A 17,879-nucleotide genomic window follows, 5' to 3' on the forward strand; every position below is an offset into this window, starting at 1 on the left:
TAACACCAGGCAAACGTGTTCCCTTCCCTTGGGCACAACTAACAGGATACATCTATTGTGTAACAAGCTAAATGGCATCTCTGAGTGACCTGGAGATAAAGATTAATACTTTAACTAACCTATAACTTTAAGTAATCAAACCATACTCACTGTAAAATCAGCTTGTTGAGTAAACAACAGAATCATCCTTTCAATAACAGACTTACGTTAGTTAACTAGCAAAATGGCTTCAACTTCGACACCGACAGAAGAGTCAATACTGTTGAAATACAGCCGGGCAAAGTGTCGCCACTTTATAACCCATCACGTGTAGAATGAGTAAGAAAATCAACACAGCCGCTCCCTATTTTTAGAGGCACATTTTTGTGTGAATGCGCAGCTATGTGGTCAGTCAAGTTGAGCCAACAAGAAGGAGAATCTCTCTCCAGACTCAGACTCCATCTTTCTCTCCTTCACAACAAGAAGCAGACCCGCCATGTTGGATGCTAACGGGAGTCCCAACAATAGCCTTTATTTATGTCCTCAATGTGACGTTATATAACACAATATAAGCCACTATTACTACTGTATACAATACTCACCTACTACAGCAGTAAAGACACGAGTTGAATCGCAAAACAGGGGATTTACTTAGCTAACGCAGCTAACGAAGCTAACGAAGCTAGTAGTAGCTAAGCAGCTAGCTTAGCAGAACGTTTTGTTCCGTAACGTTCATTAGAAAGCTAACTAACTGAATCTTACATAAAAGACCATGTTCTTGAGCATAACACTCCTTATAAACATGGTCTATATATATATTGTTGACTACATAAGCTACGTATAGTAAATGTTGTGTTAAATAACATAAATAGCGGGGAACATAACGTCGTCTGTCGGCCACAGTAGTCTTAACGTTAAGCTAACCAGATCAGCTTTAATGCTAAGAAATGTGTATTTTAAGATTGTATTCCACTGGTTGGTATATTATTAGTCATAATTACACTTTATAGTTAATTCAAGTTAGTTTATATTAAATAAATAGCGATTTAAAGTGACAAACTGACGATTAGTTAGCCGTTAAACCGTCAAAAACGACGGTTATTTCAGTGAATAAAAGTTATAATAATGACCGTTACTTAGCCGTTAAACTGCCAAAAACGACGGTTATTTCAGCGATTTAAAGTGACAAACTGTCGGTTGCTTAGCCGTTAAACCGCCAAAACGACGGTTATTTCAGACTGCTACTCAAAACGCGGCCTACTAAAATGTTGTACATTTTCACAAAAAATATTAAAAACATAACAACACATGAACAAAATAATTACATGTACATTACACACAGAACATGTTTGTTTAAGAATCGTCAAAAGCTGTTGAAAAAAAAAATGTTAAATTAACACTTAAGGCTTCCCCCGGATTTTCCTACAAGGCGTGCGGGGAATCCAGTCCACTAGCCGGGCATCACTGTCAGGCGAGTCCGAGGCTTGTAAGAAAAGTCCCAGAGATCCAAAAAATGATGAAGACGAAAAACCAAACAAGTCGATGTGTTTTTAAAGTAGCTCGAAAATAATCCATGATACAGTGTTTCTGGATGAAAATATCATGTATTTCGACCATTTTCCCCCTGTTTTAATGAACGGTGTTAACAGGCCTCAGCCCTGAGCCTCTTTTCTTAGAGCCCGGGCTGATCTACAGCGAGACGAACGGCACAACACAGATTTTTTTTATTTTTGCTCTGAGGGGAAGAAATTCACATCGGACACACTCGGCAAACATCGGAAGCAGGGCGGGTTTAGTTGAAATTACTCTAAGAAGCTTCAACTCTCTGCACCCATTGGTCATCTACTTTATACTCCTCAATATTAACAAGAAAACGGACGAATTGGGAGCATTTTAATTGAATATTCATACATCGCATGCAAACGACACCTCGCACCGCCTACTCTGTTTTAGTGAAGCCAATCCGGGTGAGTTTATATTAACTCAACGCCCGCCTTTAATTCTGATTGGTTAAAAAAATAAACGTGCTCTCCTATTGGCTGTACGTGTGACGCAATTAATTATTCATATAACTGTCTTAACTAGCCAATGAGCGTTTTACTACGCAGCTCCAAGTCCCGCCTACTGAAGAGCCAACCCCTGCGTTTATGAGTGTGCAACCCCGTAGTATACACTCACTCTATAAAAGCAAGCGTTGAGCAGCTTCATGCTCAGAAGCGCTCAGAGCGCTCCACGGTGTAGATCAAAAAAGGGAAGGGAACAGTCGGTAGCCGCGATACTTAGGGGATAAACACAAATAACTCGGCTATAAAGGCAACCGACAGCAGAGTACCCTGGGATATCGCCTTCGGAGACTTTCCGGTCACCGTTGGCGGCCTGAGCAGAAGTTAACGGCTTGTTCCTGCCTCACAAAGCGGCGTGCCGAGGAAGGACGCGTCTCTTTGAGTAGACAGGATGCACGGACCGCCCTCCGGCGACAGCGCATGCCCATTGCGCACGATCAAGAGAGTTCAGTTCGGCATCATCAGCCCAGATGAGCTTGTAGGTTTTCTTTTTGGGGGTGGGGGTATTTTATTGATTCTCGACAGATTTCTTGATAATCTTGTAGTTTAACATACTGTAACAAAGACATGGTTCTGTTTACAACAGGGAGAAATGCTCTCTTGTTAGCCTTAGCCTAGCTACCTAGCTGTGTTTCAGGCTGGTGTAGCTGAGTGCTAACTAGCATGTTTGCAGGAAGTTTGGTAAAACTTTAAGCACAACACTCTCAGAGAAAGGATCCATGCTATCACATGAATTAAACCCCCTTTTTATTTATGTAATGCACGTGTTAGACCCATTAGGAAGTGGATATTTTGTGTTTTTTATAGCTTTTTCGCGATCGCATTGTTCTTGTTTTCATCACAATAAATGAATAAAAGGGTACTTCAACAAAGAACGATATGCATGTTTTCTTTAACTCAATGTTTAGTAGTTTTATGGATTAAGGAATACTAGATTATGTATGCTTGTGTAATTGAGCATCCTATAGTAAGTTGTTTACATCATTTTATTTTTTTAACCAAATTCAGCTATTGTTAGAAAGGTTTGATTTGTCTACATTTTTTTTTACATCTGTTATTGAAGTGTTTTTTTTTTTGCATTTAAATAGTGGATGATGCATTATATAAATTTAGATTTAGAGAAAAAAAATATTTATGACTGACACATATACATAGGTATTTATATTCTAGCACTGACATAGATGATCAACTGCTGATTTATTGTTGCTTCAACTTATATATTTATATATATATGATGTTTTTCCCCCCAGAAACGGATGTCCGTTACAGAAGGGGGAATCAAGTACCCCGAAACAACAGAAGGAGGACGTCCTAAACTTGGTGGCCTTATGGACCCAAGACAAGGGGTCATAGAACGATCTGGGAGATGTCAGACATGTGCAGGTATGATGTCATATTAGCATTTCATCTTAAAACATATTATTGATCAGTTGGCTGTATTATAAACATGTTTTTTGTTCCCTCAGGCAACATGACAGAATGTCCTGGCCACTTTGGGCACATAGAACTGGCAAAGCCAGTCTTCCATGTCGGCTTCGTAACAAAAATAATGAAGGTTCTTCGATGTGTCTGCTTCTTTTGCTCAAAGCTATTAGTGGATTCGGTAAGTAGATTCAGCAATATTATTGTACATAATGATAATAATCCACTCATATTTTATCATAAAAGTATCACTTCAGTCTGCTCATAGCTTTTTTTTATGTTGCTCCCATTGCTGTTACCTCTAGAACAATCCAAAGATCAAAGACATCCTGATAAAATCTAAAGGGCAACCCAGGAAACGTTTGACACATGTGTACGAGCTGTGCAAAGGAAAAAATATCTGTGAAGGAGGAGAGGAGATGGACAACAAATTCGGAATGGAACAACATGAGACCGAGGAGGACATCAGCAAGGAGAAGGTATTTGGGTGGAGTCTTTTTGTCATAGTTAATGGACATTTCGACTCTCAACATTCGCAGCACTGCCCAGCTTATTTTCTTTCTCACGCTCTTCCCTTAACTCTCCACAATGTGTTTTAACGCAGGGCCACGGCGGCTGTGGGCGCTATCAGCCACGCATCAGACGCTCCGGCTTGGAGCTGTACGCCGAGTGGAAGCACGTCAATGAGGATTCGCAGGAGAAGAAAATCCTGCTGAGCCCGGAGCGCGTGCACGAGATCTTCAAGCGCATCTCGGATGAAGAAGACGTCATCTTGGGCATGGACCCCAAGTTTGCCCGACCAGAATGGATGATTGTAACTGTGTTGCCGGTGCCTCCACTGGCTGTCAGGCCTGCTGTCGTCATGCAGGGCTCCGCTCGCAACCAGGTAAAGTCATATGACCCCAGACTGAATGTTTGTTGTATTGTTATACAGCAATATGCCGATGACAACAAATCAACAATTAACTTCTGTTTTAAAGGATGACTTGACCCACAAATTGGCTGACATCGTCAAAATCAACAATCAGCTGAGAAGAAACGAGCAGAGCGGCGCTGCAGCTCACGTCATAGCTGAGGATGTCAAACTGCTCCAGTTTCATGTCGCCACCATGATTGACAACGAATTGCCTGGCCTGCCAAGGGTACATATGCACTTCCCAGATGCCTTAAAGTTCGATTTGTACCCAGTACGAGATTCAATGGAACATTTTTATGGCGCTTAAATTACAAATACTTTTTTCCTTTCACAGGCAATGCAAAAGTCTGGCCGCCCTCTCAAATCTCTAAAACAGCGTCTAAAGGGGAAGGAGGGGCGAGTCCGAGGTAACCTCATGGGCAAGCGTGTGGACTTCTCCGCTCGAACCGTCATCACGCCAGACCCCAACCTGCAGATCGACCAAGTGGGCGTACCACGATCCATCGCAGCCAACATGACCTTCCCAGAAATCGTCACACCCTTTAACATTGACAGGTACTGCGAAGTCGTTAGCGGATTAAACCTATTTCAAATCCATTTTTATGAAATGTGATTTTTATAATCATGCTGATGGCCATCTTAGATTACAAGAGCTGGTGCGAAGAGGCAACAGCCAGTACCCAGGAGCCAAATACATCATCCGTGACAATGGAGACAGAATTGACCTGCGATTCCACCCCAAACCAAGTGACCTTCACCTGCAGATTGGCTACAAGGCAAGATTGAAATACTTATAAGCAGCTCCAGAACTACGTCTATTAGTAAAACCATCTTTTGTTAGATGATGATTTAAAATGTATTTTTTATACTGACTCATTTTTCTGTGTTTAGGTGGAAAGACACATGTGTGACGGTGACATCGTCATCTTCAACAGACAGCCAACACTACATAAAATGTCCATGATGGGGCACAGGGTGCGGATTCTGCCGTGGTCCACATTTCGACTCAACCTCAGGTACCAAATGAAGACCACACATCGCTGGCTTATACAAATGTTGCATCATAGTGATTTTTTGGACTGTATTAATTATTCATATTATCCCTGACTGAAACGAGTTATCTACGTGGTGTAGCAGTTCTAACATCCCATCCTCTCGTCTCCCTCCAGTGTCACCACCCCATACAATGCTGACTTTGACGGGGACGAGATGAACCTCCACCTGCCTCAGTCCCTAGAGACGAGGGCGGAGATCCAGGAGCTGGCCATGGTGCCGCGTATGATCGTCACCCCCCAGTCCAACCGGCCCGTCATGGGTATCGTGCAGGACACCCTCACGGCCGTCCGCAAATTCACCAAAAGAGACGTCTTCTTAGAGAGGGTAAGGAGATTGTTACGGGGTCACCATTTGTTGCTTCTTTTTCTTGTCTGAAAGCGTCGTAACACCGGTGTGTTTCTCCACCACAGGGCGAAGTGATGAACCTCCTCATGTTCCTCTCCACTTGGGACGGGAAAGTGCCTCAGCCGGCCATCATCAAGCCCCGCCCTCTGTGGACGGGCAAGCAGATCTTCAGCCTAATCGTTCCCGGACACATTAACGTGGTCCGCACACACAGCACCCATCCCGACGAGGAAGACAGCGGCCCGTACAAGCACATCTCGCCCGGGGACACCAAGGTACAAATCCCTGATTAGTCGTGTATAGATTAAAGAATGAAAATGAACGACAATGCAATTGACCCCACATTCCAACTCACGCAGGTCATAGTGGAGAACGGCGAGCTGATCATGGGCATCCTGTGTAAGAAATCTCTGGGAACCTCCGCCGGCTCCCTCGTCCACATCTCCTACCTGGAGATGGGCCACGACATCACCAGACTCTTCTACTCCAACATTCAGACTGTGGTCAACAACTGGCTGCTCATCGAGGGTAAGTTAAAGGCAACAATTATATTTTCCCAAATTGATATTTGGTGTTTTTGCAGTCATCCCTTTATATTCTTTGACATTGTTTTGTCTTAATATTTATGAATTTACTCTTAATATTTCCTTCAGGTCATTCCATTGGTATTGGTGACTCCATTGCTGATGCCAAGACCTACCTTGACATCCAGAACACCATCAAGAAAGCCAAACAGGATGTGATAGAAGTAAGCAAAAAAACATCCCTAAAACTCACAGAATAAAATGATTTGAACGTACCCGTTTTTCAGCTGAAAGTTAAACATTTCCTTTCCCTTTCGTCCGCCAGGTCATCGAGAAAGCCCACAACAACGAGCTGGAGCCGACCCCCGGTAATACACTGAGGCAGACCTTTGAGAACCAGGTGAATCGTATCCTCAACGACGCTCGTGACAAAACCGGATCCTCCGCCCAGAAGTCTCTGTCTGAGTACAACAACTTCAAGTCCATGGTGGTGGCCGGTTCTAAGGGCTCCAAGATTAACATCTCACAGGTAAAAGAATCGCTCTATAACTATCGCACAACGCATGAATGAAAGCTTTGATTCACATTATCTTTGACATCTCTTCATCCTACCTCCTTATCCAGGTTATTGCCGTGGTGGGGCAGCAGAACGTAGAGGGTAAACGAATCCCCTTCGGCTTCAAACACCGCACGCTGCCTCACTTCATTAAGGATGATTACGGTCCTGAGAGTAGGGGCTTCGTGGAGAACTCCTACCTGGCTGGCCTGACGCCAACAGAGTTCTTCTTCCACGCCATGGGAGGCAGAGAGGGTCTTATCGACACAGCCGTCAAGACTGCTGAGACTGGTGAGTCCAGGCAGCTTGGTTGGGAGAGTGCAGGAAGAAATGAGTCAGACAAAGACGTGCTTTTAGTACCTTTTTCTTTATAAGTAATAACTATAAATATATTTTTTAAATGTGGTAAATCTGTCCTACCCCACCAGGTTACATCCAGCGTCGTCTGATCAAGTCCATGGAGTCTGTGATGGTGAAGTACGACGGCACGGTGCGTAACTCCATCAACCAGGTGGTTCAGCTGCGTTACGGCGAGGACGGCCTGGCGGGAGAGAACGTCGAATTCCAAAACGTGGCAACGCTCAAACCCTCGCACAAGGCCTTTGAAAAGAAGTAAGTCACACGTCCATATTGTCCGAGAATTACGGGATTGGATTGGATACTGTGATTACTGGAAGGGAGTTTTAGTCCCAAACATGCTGTAACATTTACTCAACTATGTGCATAATCTTAACTCTCATCTTTTTCTAATCTGTCTAGGTTCAAGTTTGATTGCACCAACGAGCGAGCGCTGCGGCGGATGCTACAGGAAGACGTAGTAAAAGACGTGCTGACCAACGCTCACGTGCAGGGCTCCTTGGAGAAGGAGTTTGACAGGCTGAAGGAAGACAGGGAGGTCCTCCGAGCCATTTTCCCCACCGGGGACAGTAAGGTGTGTGCTCACACATCTGTAGACGGTACTAGTCCCTCGGTTCTGCCACGTGAAATCCAAAATATTCATACGCTGCAATGTTTCTCCTCACCCTGCAGGTGGTGTTGCCGTGCAATCTGGCCAGAATGATCTGGAACGCTCAGAAGATCTTCCGCATCAACATTCGAACCCCAACAGACCTCAATCCTCTAAGGGTGGTCGAGGGTACGCTCAGAAATATAACAAACCTCACGAGCAATATATCACCGCTCACTGTTTAGTCTTCCTCTGTATTAGCTGTTAACTCATACAGCCAAGTTGCTACTCAGGATTATTACAGGATTATGTGAACCACGTAGAAGAAGCACCAGCTGTAGAATTAGAACTAGGAGGTCTAGTTGGCGGTGGCCTGGCCTCAGGCGCTCCTTATAGCCTCCTGGTGAATCCCTGCGTGTTACATAACAAGTAGAACAGTTCAAGCCTGAGTCTCTCTCTTTGCCAGAGAGAGAAAATGATCTCTTACAGCATCCCAGTATAGAGGATTCAAATGTTCTACTATAATGGGAGGAAAAATACTAGAAAATGTGTAACATAAATCTCAATCTTTGCATCTCCAGGTCTTCAAGATCTGAGTAAGAAGCTGGTGATTGTGAATGGCGAGGACCCGCTGAGCAAACAGGCCCAGCAGAACGCCACTCTGCTATTCAACATCCACCTGCGCTCCACGCTCTGCTCCAAACGCATGACCGAGGAGTTCCGTCTTACCACAGAGGCTTACGACTGGCTGCTGGGAGAGATCGAGACCAAATTCAACCAGTCCATTGTGAGTTTAGCATATTTAGAGTTGTCAGATCTCTACTAGACTTTTCAACTTTTAACTTTGAAGATATCTTTGTTTCTATTAATCTCATGGTTTTCCTCCGTTTCCCAGGCCCACCCAGGTGAAATGGTCGGCGCTCTGGCCGCTCAGTCGCTGGGAGAGCCGGCCACCCAGATGACCCTGAACACTTTCCACTACGCCGGTGTGTCGGCCAAGAACGTAACACTCGGTGTGCCTCGTCTGAAGGAGTTGATCAACATCTCCAAGAGGCCCAAAACCCCCTCGCTGACTGTTTTCCTGCTGGGTCAGGCAGCTCGCGACGCCGAGAGGGCCAAGGACATCCTCTGTCGACTGGAGCACACCACACTGAGAAAGGTGAGAGAGAGAGACAGAGAGAGAAAGCTATTGGACACTTCCTCCTGAGAATTTAGTTTTTAATCACTTTGCAAAAATAATTTAATTTAAAAACGGAGACTAAAAGTTTTATTTTTTTTGCTCAGGTGACGGCCAACACCGCCATCTACTACGACCCCAACCCCCAGAACACGGTGGTGGCCGAGGACCAGGAGTGGGTGAACGTCTACTACGAGATGCCCGACTTTGACGTGACGCGCATTTCGCCGTGGCTGCTGCGCATCGAGCTCGACCGCAAGCACATGACCGATCGCAAGCTGACCATGGAGCAGATTGCAGAGAAGATCAACGCAGGTGGGTTGCGAACACACATATTCTGTAGCGTTTTTAACGGAAACTGTGATTTATTTATTTTTTCCCGCCTAATAACACTTGATTTTTCCCGCCAGGTTTCGGAGACGACCTGAACTGTATTTTCAATGACGACAACGCAGAGAAGCTCGTTCTGCGGATCAGAATCATGAACAGCGACGAGAACAAGTTCCAAGAGGTGAGCATTGATATTATATCCAATAACTACAAACAGTACTGTAGTCAGATTTAGGGGGTGGGAATCACCAGATCATAAATCATAAATACTTGTATTTCCCTTGTCTAGGATGAGGAGGTGGTGGACAAAATGGATGATGACGTGTTCCTGAGGTGCATCGAGTCCAACATGCTGACAGACATGACCCTGCAAGGCATCGAGCAGATCAGCAAGGTAACAGAGCGAACACACACACACACACGCACTAATAATCAGCCGCAGTAGGTTTTCTGCCACAGGATGGTTGCAGATCTCACACAAACTTTGTCATCAGTAATACAAGTGGATATACCTGCCTGTGGCTACAAGTCAAAGGTCCCACTCTTCTCCTCCAGGTGTACATGCACTTGCCGCAGACTGACAATAAGAAGAAGATCATCATCACAGAGGAGGGTGAGTTCAAGGCCCTGCAGGAGTGGATCCTCGAGACGGACGGCGTGAGCCTCATGAGGGTGCTCAGCGAGAAGGACGTAGATCCCGTCAGGACCACCTCCAACGACATTGTGGAGATCTTCACGGTACGAAAAGCATAAAAACCAGCTTTGTCTCGACAGCAAATGAAAGCAGATTTGTTACAGATATTCTTCTCTCTCTCTTACGTAGGTGTTGGGAATCGAGGCGGTGCGAAAGGCTCTGGAGAGGGAGTTGTACCACGTCATCTCCTTTGACGGTTCCTACGTCAACTACCGTCACTTGGCTCTGCTGTGCGACACCATGACCTGCCGCGGTCACCTGATGGCCATCACGCGTCACGGCATCAACCGTCAAGACACAGGGCCGCTCATGAAGTGTTCCTTTGAGGAGACGGTGAGAAAATCATCACTTTCTAAACTATTACTGATTGAAAAAAAAAAAAAAAAGAAGCATTTAAATAACTTCCACTCTTTCTTGTGTTTCCTCCTCCAGGTGGATGTGCTGATGGAGGCGTCATCCCACGCTGAGAGTGACCCCATGAAGGGCGTGTCGGAGAACATCATGCTCGGCCAGCTCGCCCCGGCCGGTACAGGATGCTTCGACCTACTGTTGGATGCTGAGAAGTGTAAATATGGCATGGAGATCCCGACGAACATCCCTGGCATCAGCGTGGCTGGACGTAAGTGTTTGTCAGATGTAATGCAGAATTGTAGATGTAGTGTAAGAGCTGTGATATTAATGTTCTGTATCCGTCCTATTCGCAGCCACTGGAATGTTCTTTGGCACGGTGCCGAGTCCCATGAGCGGTATGTCGCCCGCCATGACCCCGTGGAACACGGGAGCGACGCCAGCCTACGGCGCCTGGTCCCCCAGTGTCGGTGAGTGCTCAGGTTGCTTTGGCTTCTTCTATTCTTGTTTTTTTTTTTGGTTTCCGTCACTGAGTTTTGCCCTTTTGTGTTTTTTCCTCCAGGAAGCGGCATGACCCCCGGAGCAGCAGGTTTCTCTCCCAGCGCCGCATCAGACGCAAGTGGCTTCTCTCCAGGCTACTCCCCGGCATGGTCTCCCACTCCTGGGTCTCCAGGATCTCCGGGACCTGCCAGCCCGTACATCCCATCTCCAGGTTAGACACTGCAGAGCACATTGTATTACGTTACAGAATTGTAATTCAGGTGTTTTTTGACTCTCATGTCTTTGTACGAACGGAAAATAACGTGCAGGGAAAAAGCACAAAATGGCTTGATGACAATTTTCACAATACACAGTATGTAGATTATGTAAGAAAGACATTAAAAAGCAGAATTATTAAGCACGGGCCAGTTGCACAAAACACCTTAAGGGATCTCCTTTGACACTTAAGGGTGTTGCGCATAAGTCCTCAAAATGTTTCCTTAGTTAAGAAAAATGTTCAAGTATTTACAGCATGGAAAGATTTTACAGTGGTAAAATTCAACAATTTCCATGGAGACAGTTTGTTTGCTTGTTATTGCGTCACAAAGTTGGCCTATTGCTAAAAAAAATGGCAGAAGAAAAGACAAGAAAACCAAATTAGTCAGAGGAGGAAAAGATTATACTTCTGGAGGAATAAAATAAAGCAAATACTAACAATTCGATTTGATTTGCAAATTACAGCAAACAAAACAATGCAAGATTTCTTCCTTTCTTTGGTTGCTACGGTCTTTTGTGCAACGGTTTAACTAACTTTAAGGGATTCCTAAAGTATGAGGCCAAGATAAGGAGAAAACCTGAAGTACTTAAGTGAACATTTTAAGGAAACCATAAGGAAAAGACTTAAGGGTGGTTTGTGCAGCCGATTTATTTTAAGGAAACCCTAACTCAGACTTTAAGGAAAACCTTAACCCAAGGTGTTTTGTGCATCCGGCCCCAGATTTTGAAAGTATTTTTTAACATGATCTGTAAGACTTAAAGTAAAATAATGCAAACATGTTTTTTCTGTTTTTCTCCTCAGGTGGAGCCATGTCACCCAACTACTCCCCCACCTCCCCGGCCTACGAGCCTCGCTCCCCCGGAGGCTACACCCCACAGAGCCCCGGCTACTCCCCGACATCCCCCTCCTACTCCCCCACTTCTCCCTCTTACTCCCCAACCAGCCCCAACTACAGCCCCACGTCTCCTTCCTACTCGCCCACCTCGCCCAGTTACTCCCCGACCTCTCCGTCCTACTCTCCCACGTCTCCGTCTTACTCCCCGACGTCTCCCTCCTACTCCCCCACCTCCCCGTCCTACTCCCCCACATCCCCCTCCTACTCCCCCACCTCGCCCAGCTACAGCCCGACGTCGCCCAGCTACAGCCCGACGTCGCCCAGCTACTCGCCCACCTCTCCTTCTTACTCCCCCACCTCCCCCTCTTATTCTCCGACCTCTCCGTCTTACTCCCCCACCTCCCCGTCCTACTCGCCCACCTCTCCCTCGTACTCGCCGACCAGCCCGAGCTACAGCCCGACGTCGCCCAACTACACACCCACCTCGCCCAGTTACTCCCCCACCTCTCCCTCCTACTCCCCGACTTCCCCCTCTTACTCCCCGACCTCCCCCAACTACACCCCAACCAGCCCCAACTACTCCCCCACCTCTCCCTCCTACTCCCCCACCTCGCCGTCCTACTCCCCCTCCAGTCCGCGCTACACCCCGCAATCGCCCACCTACACCCCCAGCTCCCCCTCTTACAGCCCCAGCTCTCCCTCCTACTCCCCCACCTCCCCCAAATACACCCCAACTTCACCCTCATACAGCCCCAGCTCCCCGGAGTACACCCCCACCTCTCCCAAGTACTCCCCCACCTCGCCAAAGTACTCCCCGACGTCGCCCAAGTACTCGCCGACTTCCCCCACCTACTCCCCGACGACACCAAAATACAGCCCCACCTCTCCCACCTACTCCCCCACCTCCCCTACTTACACCCCCACCAGCCCCAAATACTCCCCCACCTCCCCTACTTACTCCCCAACCTCACCCAAGTACTCCCCCACGTCTCCCACGTACTCGCCAACTAGTCCTAAAGGCTCCACGTACAGCCCCACCTCCCCCGGATACAGCCCCACCTCGCCCACCTACAGCCCGGCCATCAGCCCCGACGACAGCGACGAGGAGAACAACTGATGAGCCGCGGAGGAGAAGGGGAGGCGCCTGAAGAAGCCCCGTCACGTCACGGGTGGAAACTTGAAGAAACCCCCGTCACTTCATGGGTGGACACCTGAAGGACAGCACCATTAAACCAGCTGGAGGTGGCGGCGCTTAGCGCCACAGAGGTCCCAATTGTGACTGTTTTTCTTTTGGGGAAATCTCTCCTTTGGGACCTCTGTTAAGTCTTTACCATCTGAGACCCCCCCTCTCTTTACCACAAGAAATTGTTAAAACTATTATGTGAAAGACTTGACTGCTCTGCCTGAAGGAAAAAAAAAAAGGCTGCCTTTTGAAATAGTTTTTTAATTTTCACACGGGGTGTCGGTGCAAATCCCAAGAGGGAATGAAAAGGAGAGGAAGATGTGGTGAACACATAACGGGGAGAAAAACGTCCCTTTTTAACTTTACAGTGTACTGCATCCAGTCTCTCTCTCATTCTCTACATGTTGGGTGTTTAGTCGTGGAAAAGCGTACATATTGCCAAAAGCCTTTTTTTGAAAAAGTGGATTGTATTCATCACTAAAGCATAAGCTCTAAAGAAAATCAAGGAGGTAAGGTTTAGACTTTGTTTACTGCATATTTCACCACGGTGTATCTTGTTCGACCTTTCGCTGCTTTTGTAAACAGCTGCTTCCAGTTTTGGGGGCGTTTTGTGAATCAAAGATGGAGCTTTTAGGTGTTCGATATATTCAAACGGTTAAGTCAGATTGTCCAAAGAAGAAAGTTGGACGGTCAGCAGACATTATATACATGATAGGAGAGAGAAACTGGCTTGCAGGAAAAAGGAAAATTTCACTCTTGAACATCATTAGCTACATAAGTGTATGTACCCATCATCGCCCTCCCCTCTTCCTCCTTCACACCCCCAAAGACTAAACCTGAAAGATGTCATGAAAAACACCCACCAGCATCCTCTTGTCCTCTACCATTTTGGAGACTTGTGCATCAAAAAGCAAAAACACTTTTTTCCAGATACTATTCTTCCCCCTTGACAGTGGGAATTAAAAAAAAGATTTATATGAAAATAATAGAAATGATCTTTAATTTTGATTTCTAGGAGGAAATGGGGCACACACGTGGACGAGGGACTCTAGTTCGGCGTTGCTGCTTTTGTCATTGTTTGCATGAGTAGCACATGTTAATACATTTTAATCGAGCTTTAGGTTTAAAAAAAAAAAAAAAAAAAGTTCAAATCCCTCCCACTACTCGCTAATCTTTTTCGTCCCATTTCCGATAGCTGACGTGTACACAGGTTTATTTGGACTATTCAATTTATTTAAGAAAGAAAAGTGAAATACTATTCTGTGTGAATATGAATAGAGGAAAAATTAAGATTTTTAATTTTTTTTTTTTTTTTTGGCTTTTCTCTTTGTTTTGCTTTTGGTGACTTTGTAAAAGCCGTTTGCAGGAGGCTCATGTTCATATACTGTGGATGAAGGGGCAGGGGACGGAGGGGAGTGCTTTTTGTCATTTTCGTCCCCGTTCTCCCCCTAACAGTTCGAGATTTTTCGCCACGATGGCGACCGCTCTTCTCACTAACATGTTGCATGCTGACGCTTCAGTTAAAGGTAGAGGGTTCAGGGGTTTTTCACTTCTCGGGACGCCAGAGGGCAACATTTGTCCTCCTGTTGGCCTTTTTCTTTACGACATAGAACAGTTCTTTTAAGCAGAGAAGCGAAGAAACTTTTGGCCTCTGTTAAAAAAAAAAAACAACCTTACCCACTACATTAGTGTGAACTTTCTTTTTGAATATAGGTGCTTTCTCACATGACTCGACCTAGTTTGACTGCGTGAGGGAACTCGTCTGATGATGATGATGATAATGGAACATTTATTTCCTTTCCCCTGCTCGTTCCATTTTCATCATTCGTCGCGGTTTCTGAATTTATCGGACTAGCTGGGTCTCCTCCCTCTTCCCTCTTCATCCACAAGTGATCCTCTTTTTCTGAAAACAGTGTTTCTTTTTTTTCTACCAGTGTATGTACCTGTGACGACGGGGAATCATGGGGAGGGAGGGGAGTGGGGGGTTCAGACTGGGAGTCCTGAGGAGATAAAACACAGCCAGTAATCTTTTGGGTTATGTTCTAAATGATTTGTCATGATTTTTGTGAAACTTCCACGACGGTCTTGAATTGAAAGGACTGCATCATCTGGCCTTTTGAGATAAAAGCAGGTTTTTTGGTATTTGCACTTAGTAAATATTGTGGTGGACCTAAACCCCCAGACGTTGTGATATTCTGTCCACCATGCTTTTGCATCTAATCCTGTTGTCTTAACTGTGTGCTGTCCAGTCAATTCAGGACACCGGGACTCCCAGGTTCGTATGAATGTGTGCGCGAGCGTGTGCAGTCAGTCGGTTGTGCGTCCGAGGGCGAGACAGGGTTTCAAACTGAGGAAAGACTTCACATGTCTGGGCAAAAGGAAGGTTTAACTTGACATTGCCACTGTATAGAAATCAATTCATTATCTCACTCTCTGTATCTTTGTTCTGTTTGTTTTTTGACTTGGAAAAAAGGAATAAAAGTTTTACTACATGTCTGTCTCTGTCTTTTTTTTATGTACTACAACTACAGCTTGTGCAATAACAAATGCTACATTTCACAGCATTTGGGGGAAAGAAAATGCTGCATTTAGTAGGTATAGAAAGAAATATCAGTGTAGTCCAGCTATTTTTGTAATTGGGGCAAAGTATTTACTCAAATGTCGTACTTCAGGACAATTTTGAGACACTTGAACAAACAAATTTTACTCGACTTATATTTGACAAACTGCAACACCAATATAAGATTTTGTATTGAAACATATAATTGTCTCAAAAACATGATGCATTGTCATATAAGTTTAGGTATCCAACAGTGTATAAAATAGGTAAAATTAGCTCCCCAAATGATCGGCTACCACTATTAACATGTTGCTTGAACAGCATGAATCAGCTATAATATATACTATAGCTTAATACAATAGTCTTTAAAGGGGGAATTCCTCATAATGACCTCTTTTAATTTTAATTTTGTGGGTAATACTTCCCGGTATGTACTTGTAGAGGCTTTTACTTGTAATTAAGTAGGTTTGCATTGTTGTATTGCTGGTTTTACTTTAGAAAAAGGTAAGGATACTCCTTAGTTGATCGCACTTTTGTTTGCATGCTGATAACTAGAGAACAGATGAGTCACTTTATGAGTCCTGATGGGAAACACCTGTGCCAGTAAATCATGTGACCTGAGAAGTTCTAACGAGCTCCTTCCTCTGGGGGGCACTCTCATTTGGTCAAAAATATTGTGATATTTGATTTTCTCCATATATCGCCCAGCCCTAGGCTTAAGTAAAGGATTAGCAGGTGGGATACTTGACCTGAAATGGGTTCTGCAAGTCAGGAAGACAAGTCGAGAAATACATTTACATGACAGTCAGTTGTGTTTAGTAAAGCTACAAGGATGAGAAAAAACATTAAATATAAAAGGCCTTAAAAATCATTATTAAAATCGGTTTAATGTGCAGATTTGTGTGCAGGCTGCAGGGATGTTACAGATTCATTTTACTTCCAAAAACAGCACAAGCTTGTGCGTCTTAATATTGTCTGAGCTGTATTTCCATTGTTTGAGCCATCTCCTCTCTCCAGCAGGAAGCAAACCGTTGTTGCGTTGCCCTCCCCGGCCACAAGATGGAGAGAGGGACCTCATTGTGATTTATTTGTTTCCCCAGAAGAGCCCACTAAGAGCTAACAGAGTAGGTAAGGCTGCTCCACTGACAAATAGAACTCTTTCACATACAACTCCTCTGATTTCACAATGTATGACAGTATCATTTATATCATATATATTGTGCTGGTTCCAGTTCCCCATTGAAGATACAGTATATGATATTTACAGAGTGAAATACTAAAACCCATGTGCCCCTAAAGATCATGTTCTTAAATTACAGCCTTAGTTTTTTAAGCTTTAATCATTGGGTTTTACATTATTTGTATCCCTTGTGTTTATTTTATTATATTGACTTTTATTTTATTTATTTATTTTTAACCTTTTTATTATTATAATTGTAATTTTTACTCTTGCAAAATTGTATTTATTTATTTATTTATTTTCTGTGTGTGTGCATGTTTGTATGAAAGGTGCTATATAAATAAATTTGAGGTAATTTTATGAACATTTTCTAGTCCTACCGGACATATTATGTGCTATCTTTGGAAGCTTTGGGATCTCTACTAAGATTTGTAGGTTTGAACAATGTTCAGCTGCACAACATGAGTTGGTAATGACAGACTCACCAAAGGGTTACTCAACAGTGCTTCCTGTTATGATATTAAGTAACATGGTCTGTCTGCTACTTTAAAACATTTGTGGAGACTGATCTAATCATTTTGTTGCCCAAATATTAATACTTTTTTTCTGTTGGCTTAAAATTTAGAATTTTCTTGTTTTAAATTTGAATTCCATCTAACTTAAAGGGATAGTTTGGGTGATTTGAAGTGAGGTTGCATAAGGAGCTTATCTATAGTCAGTGTATTACCTACAGTAGATGACGGTCGGCACGCCAACAGTTTGGAGAAGTAGACAGGAGTTACAGCACAAGTAATGTACTGCTGTGGACAGGGCCGGCAGCAAAATGTATTTTAACCACCTAAAAGAAAGGCCCACCTAAAAAAATCAATATCAGTTTAAGCTTATACTATATTTAGAATATTTTCACAGCTTTACCTTGCTGTGAGACAGCTATGCAGTCTATTTCCGACAGGGAACTGAAGGCAATATCTGTGCTCTCTCCAAAGCCACCAGACTCTATTGAAAAAA

General features: G+C 44.5%; 1 protein-coding gene across 1 annotated transcript; it reads left to right on the forward strand.

Moving 5' to 3' along the window:
* Nucleotides 1-2,433: 2,433 nt before the first annotated feature.
* Nucleotides 2,434-15,623, forward strand: polr2a (RNA polymerase II subunit A). The gene is made up of 29 exons (XM_037758754.1): nt 2,434-2,520; nt 3,293-3,425; nt 3,509-3,645; nt 3,770-3,943; nt 4,069-4,350; nt 4,445-4,606; nt 4,715-4,935; nt 5,024-5,156; nt 5,272-5,396; nt 5,550-5,760; nt 5,847-6,056; nt 6,141-6,309; nt 6,435-6,529; nt 6,631-6,834; nt 6,930-7,152; nt 7,290-7,473; nt 7,621-7,792; nt 7,891-7,996; nt 8,389-8,594; nt 8,703-8,966; nt 9,092-9,299; nt 9,395-9,495; nt 9,604-9,708; nt 9,870-10,052; nt 10,138-10,341; nt 10,441-10,627; nt 10,713-10,826; nt 10,919-11,068; nt 11,915-15,623. The coding sequence occupies exons 1-29, from the start codon at nt 2,434-2,436 to the stop codon at nt 13,063-13,065; spliced, it is 5,901 nt and encodes a 1,966-aa protein (XP_037614682.1). The 3' UTR covers nt 13,066-15,623.
* Nucleotides 15,624-17,879: the final 2,256 nt, after the last annotated feature.

This window comes from Sebastes umbrosus, chromosome 22 (genome assembly GCF_015220745.1).
Source record: "Sebastes umbrosus isolate fSebUmb1 chromosome 22, fSebUmb1.pri, whole genome shotgun sequence".
Classification (NCBI taxonomy): Eukaryota; Metazoa; Chordata; class Actinopteri; order Perciformes; family Sebastidae; genus Sebastes; species Sebastes umbrosus.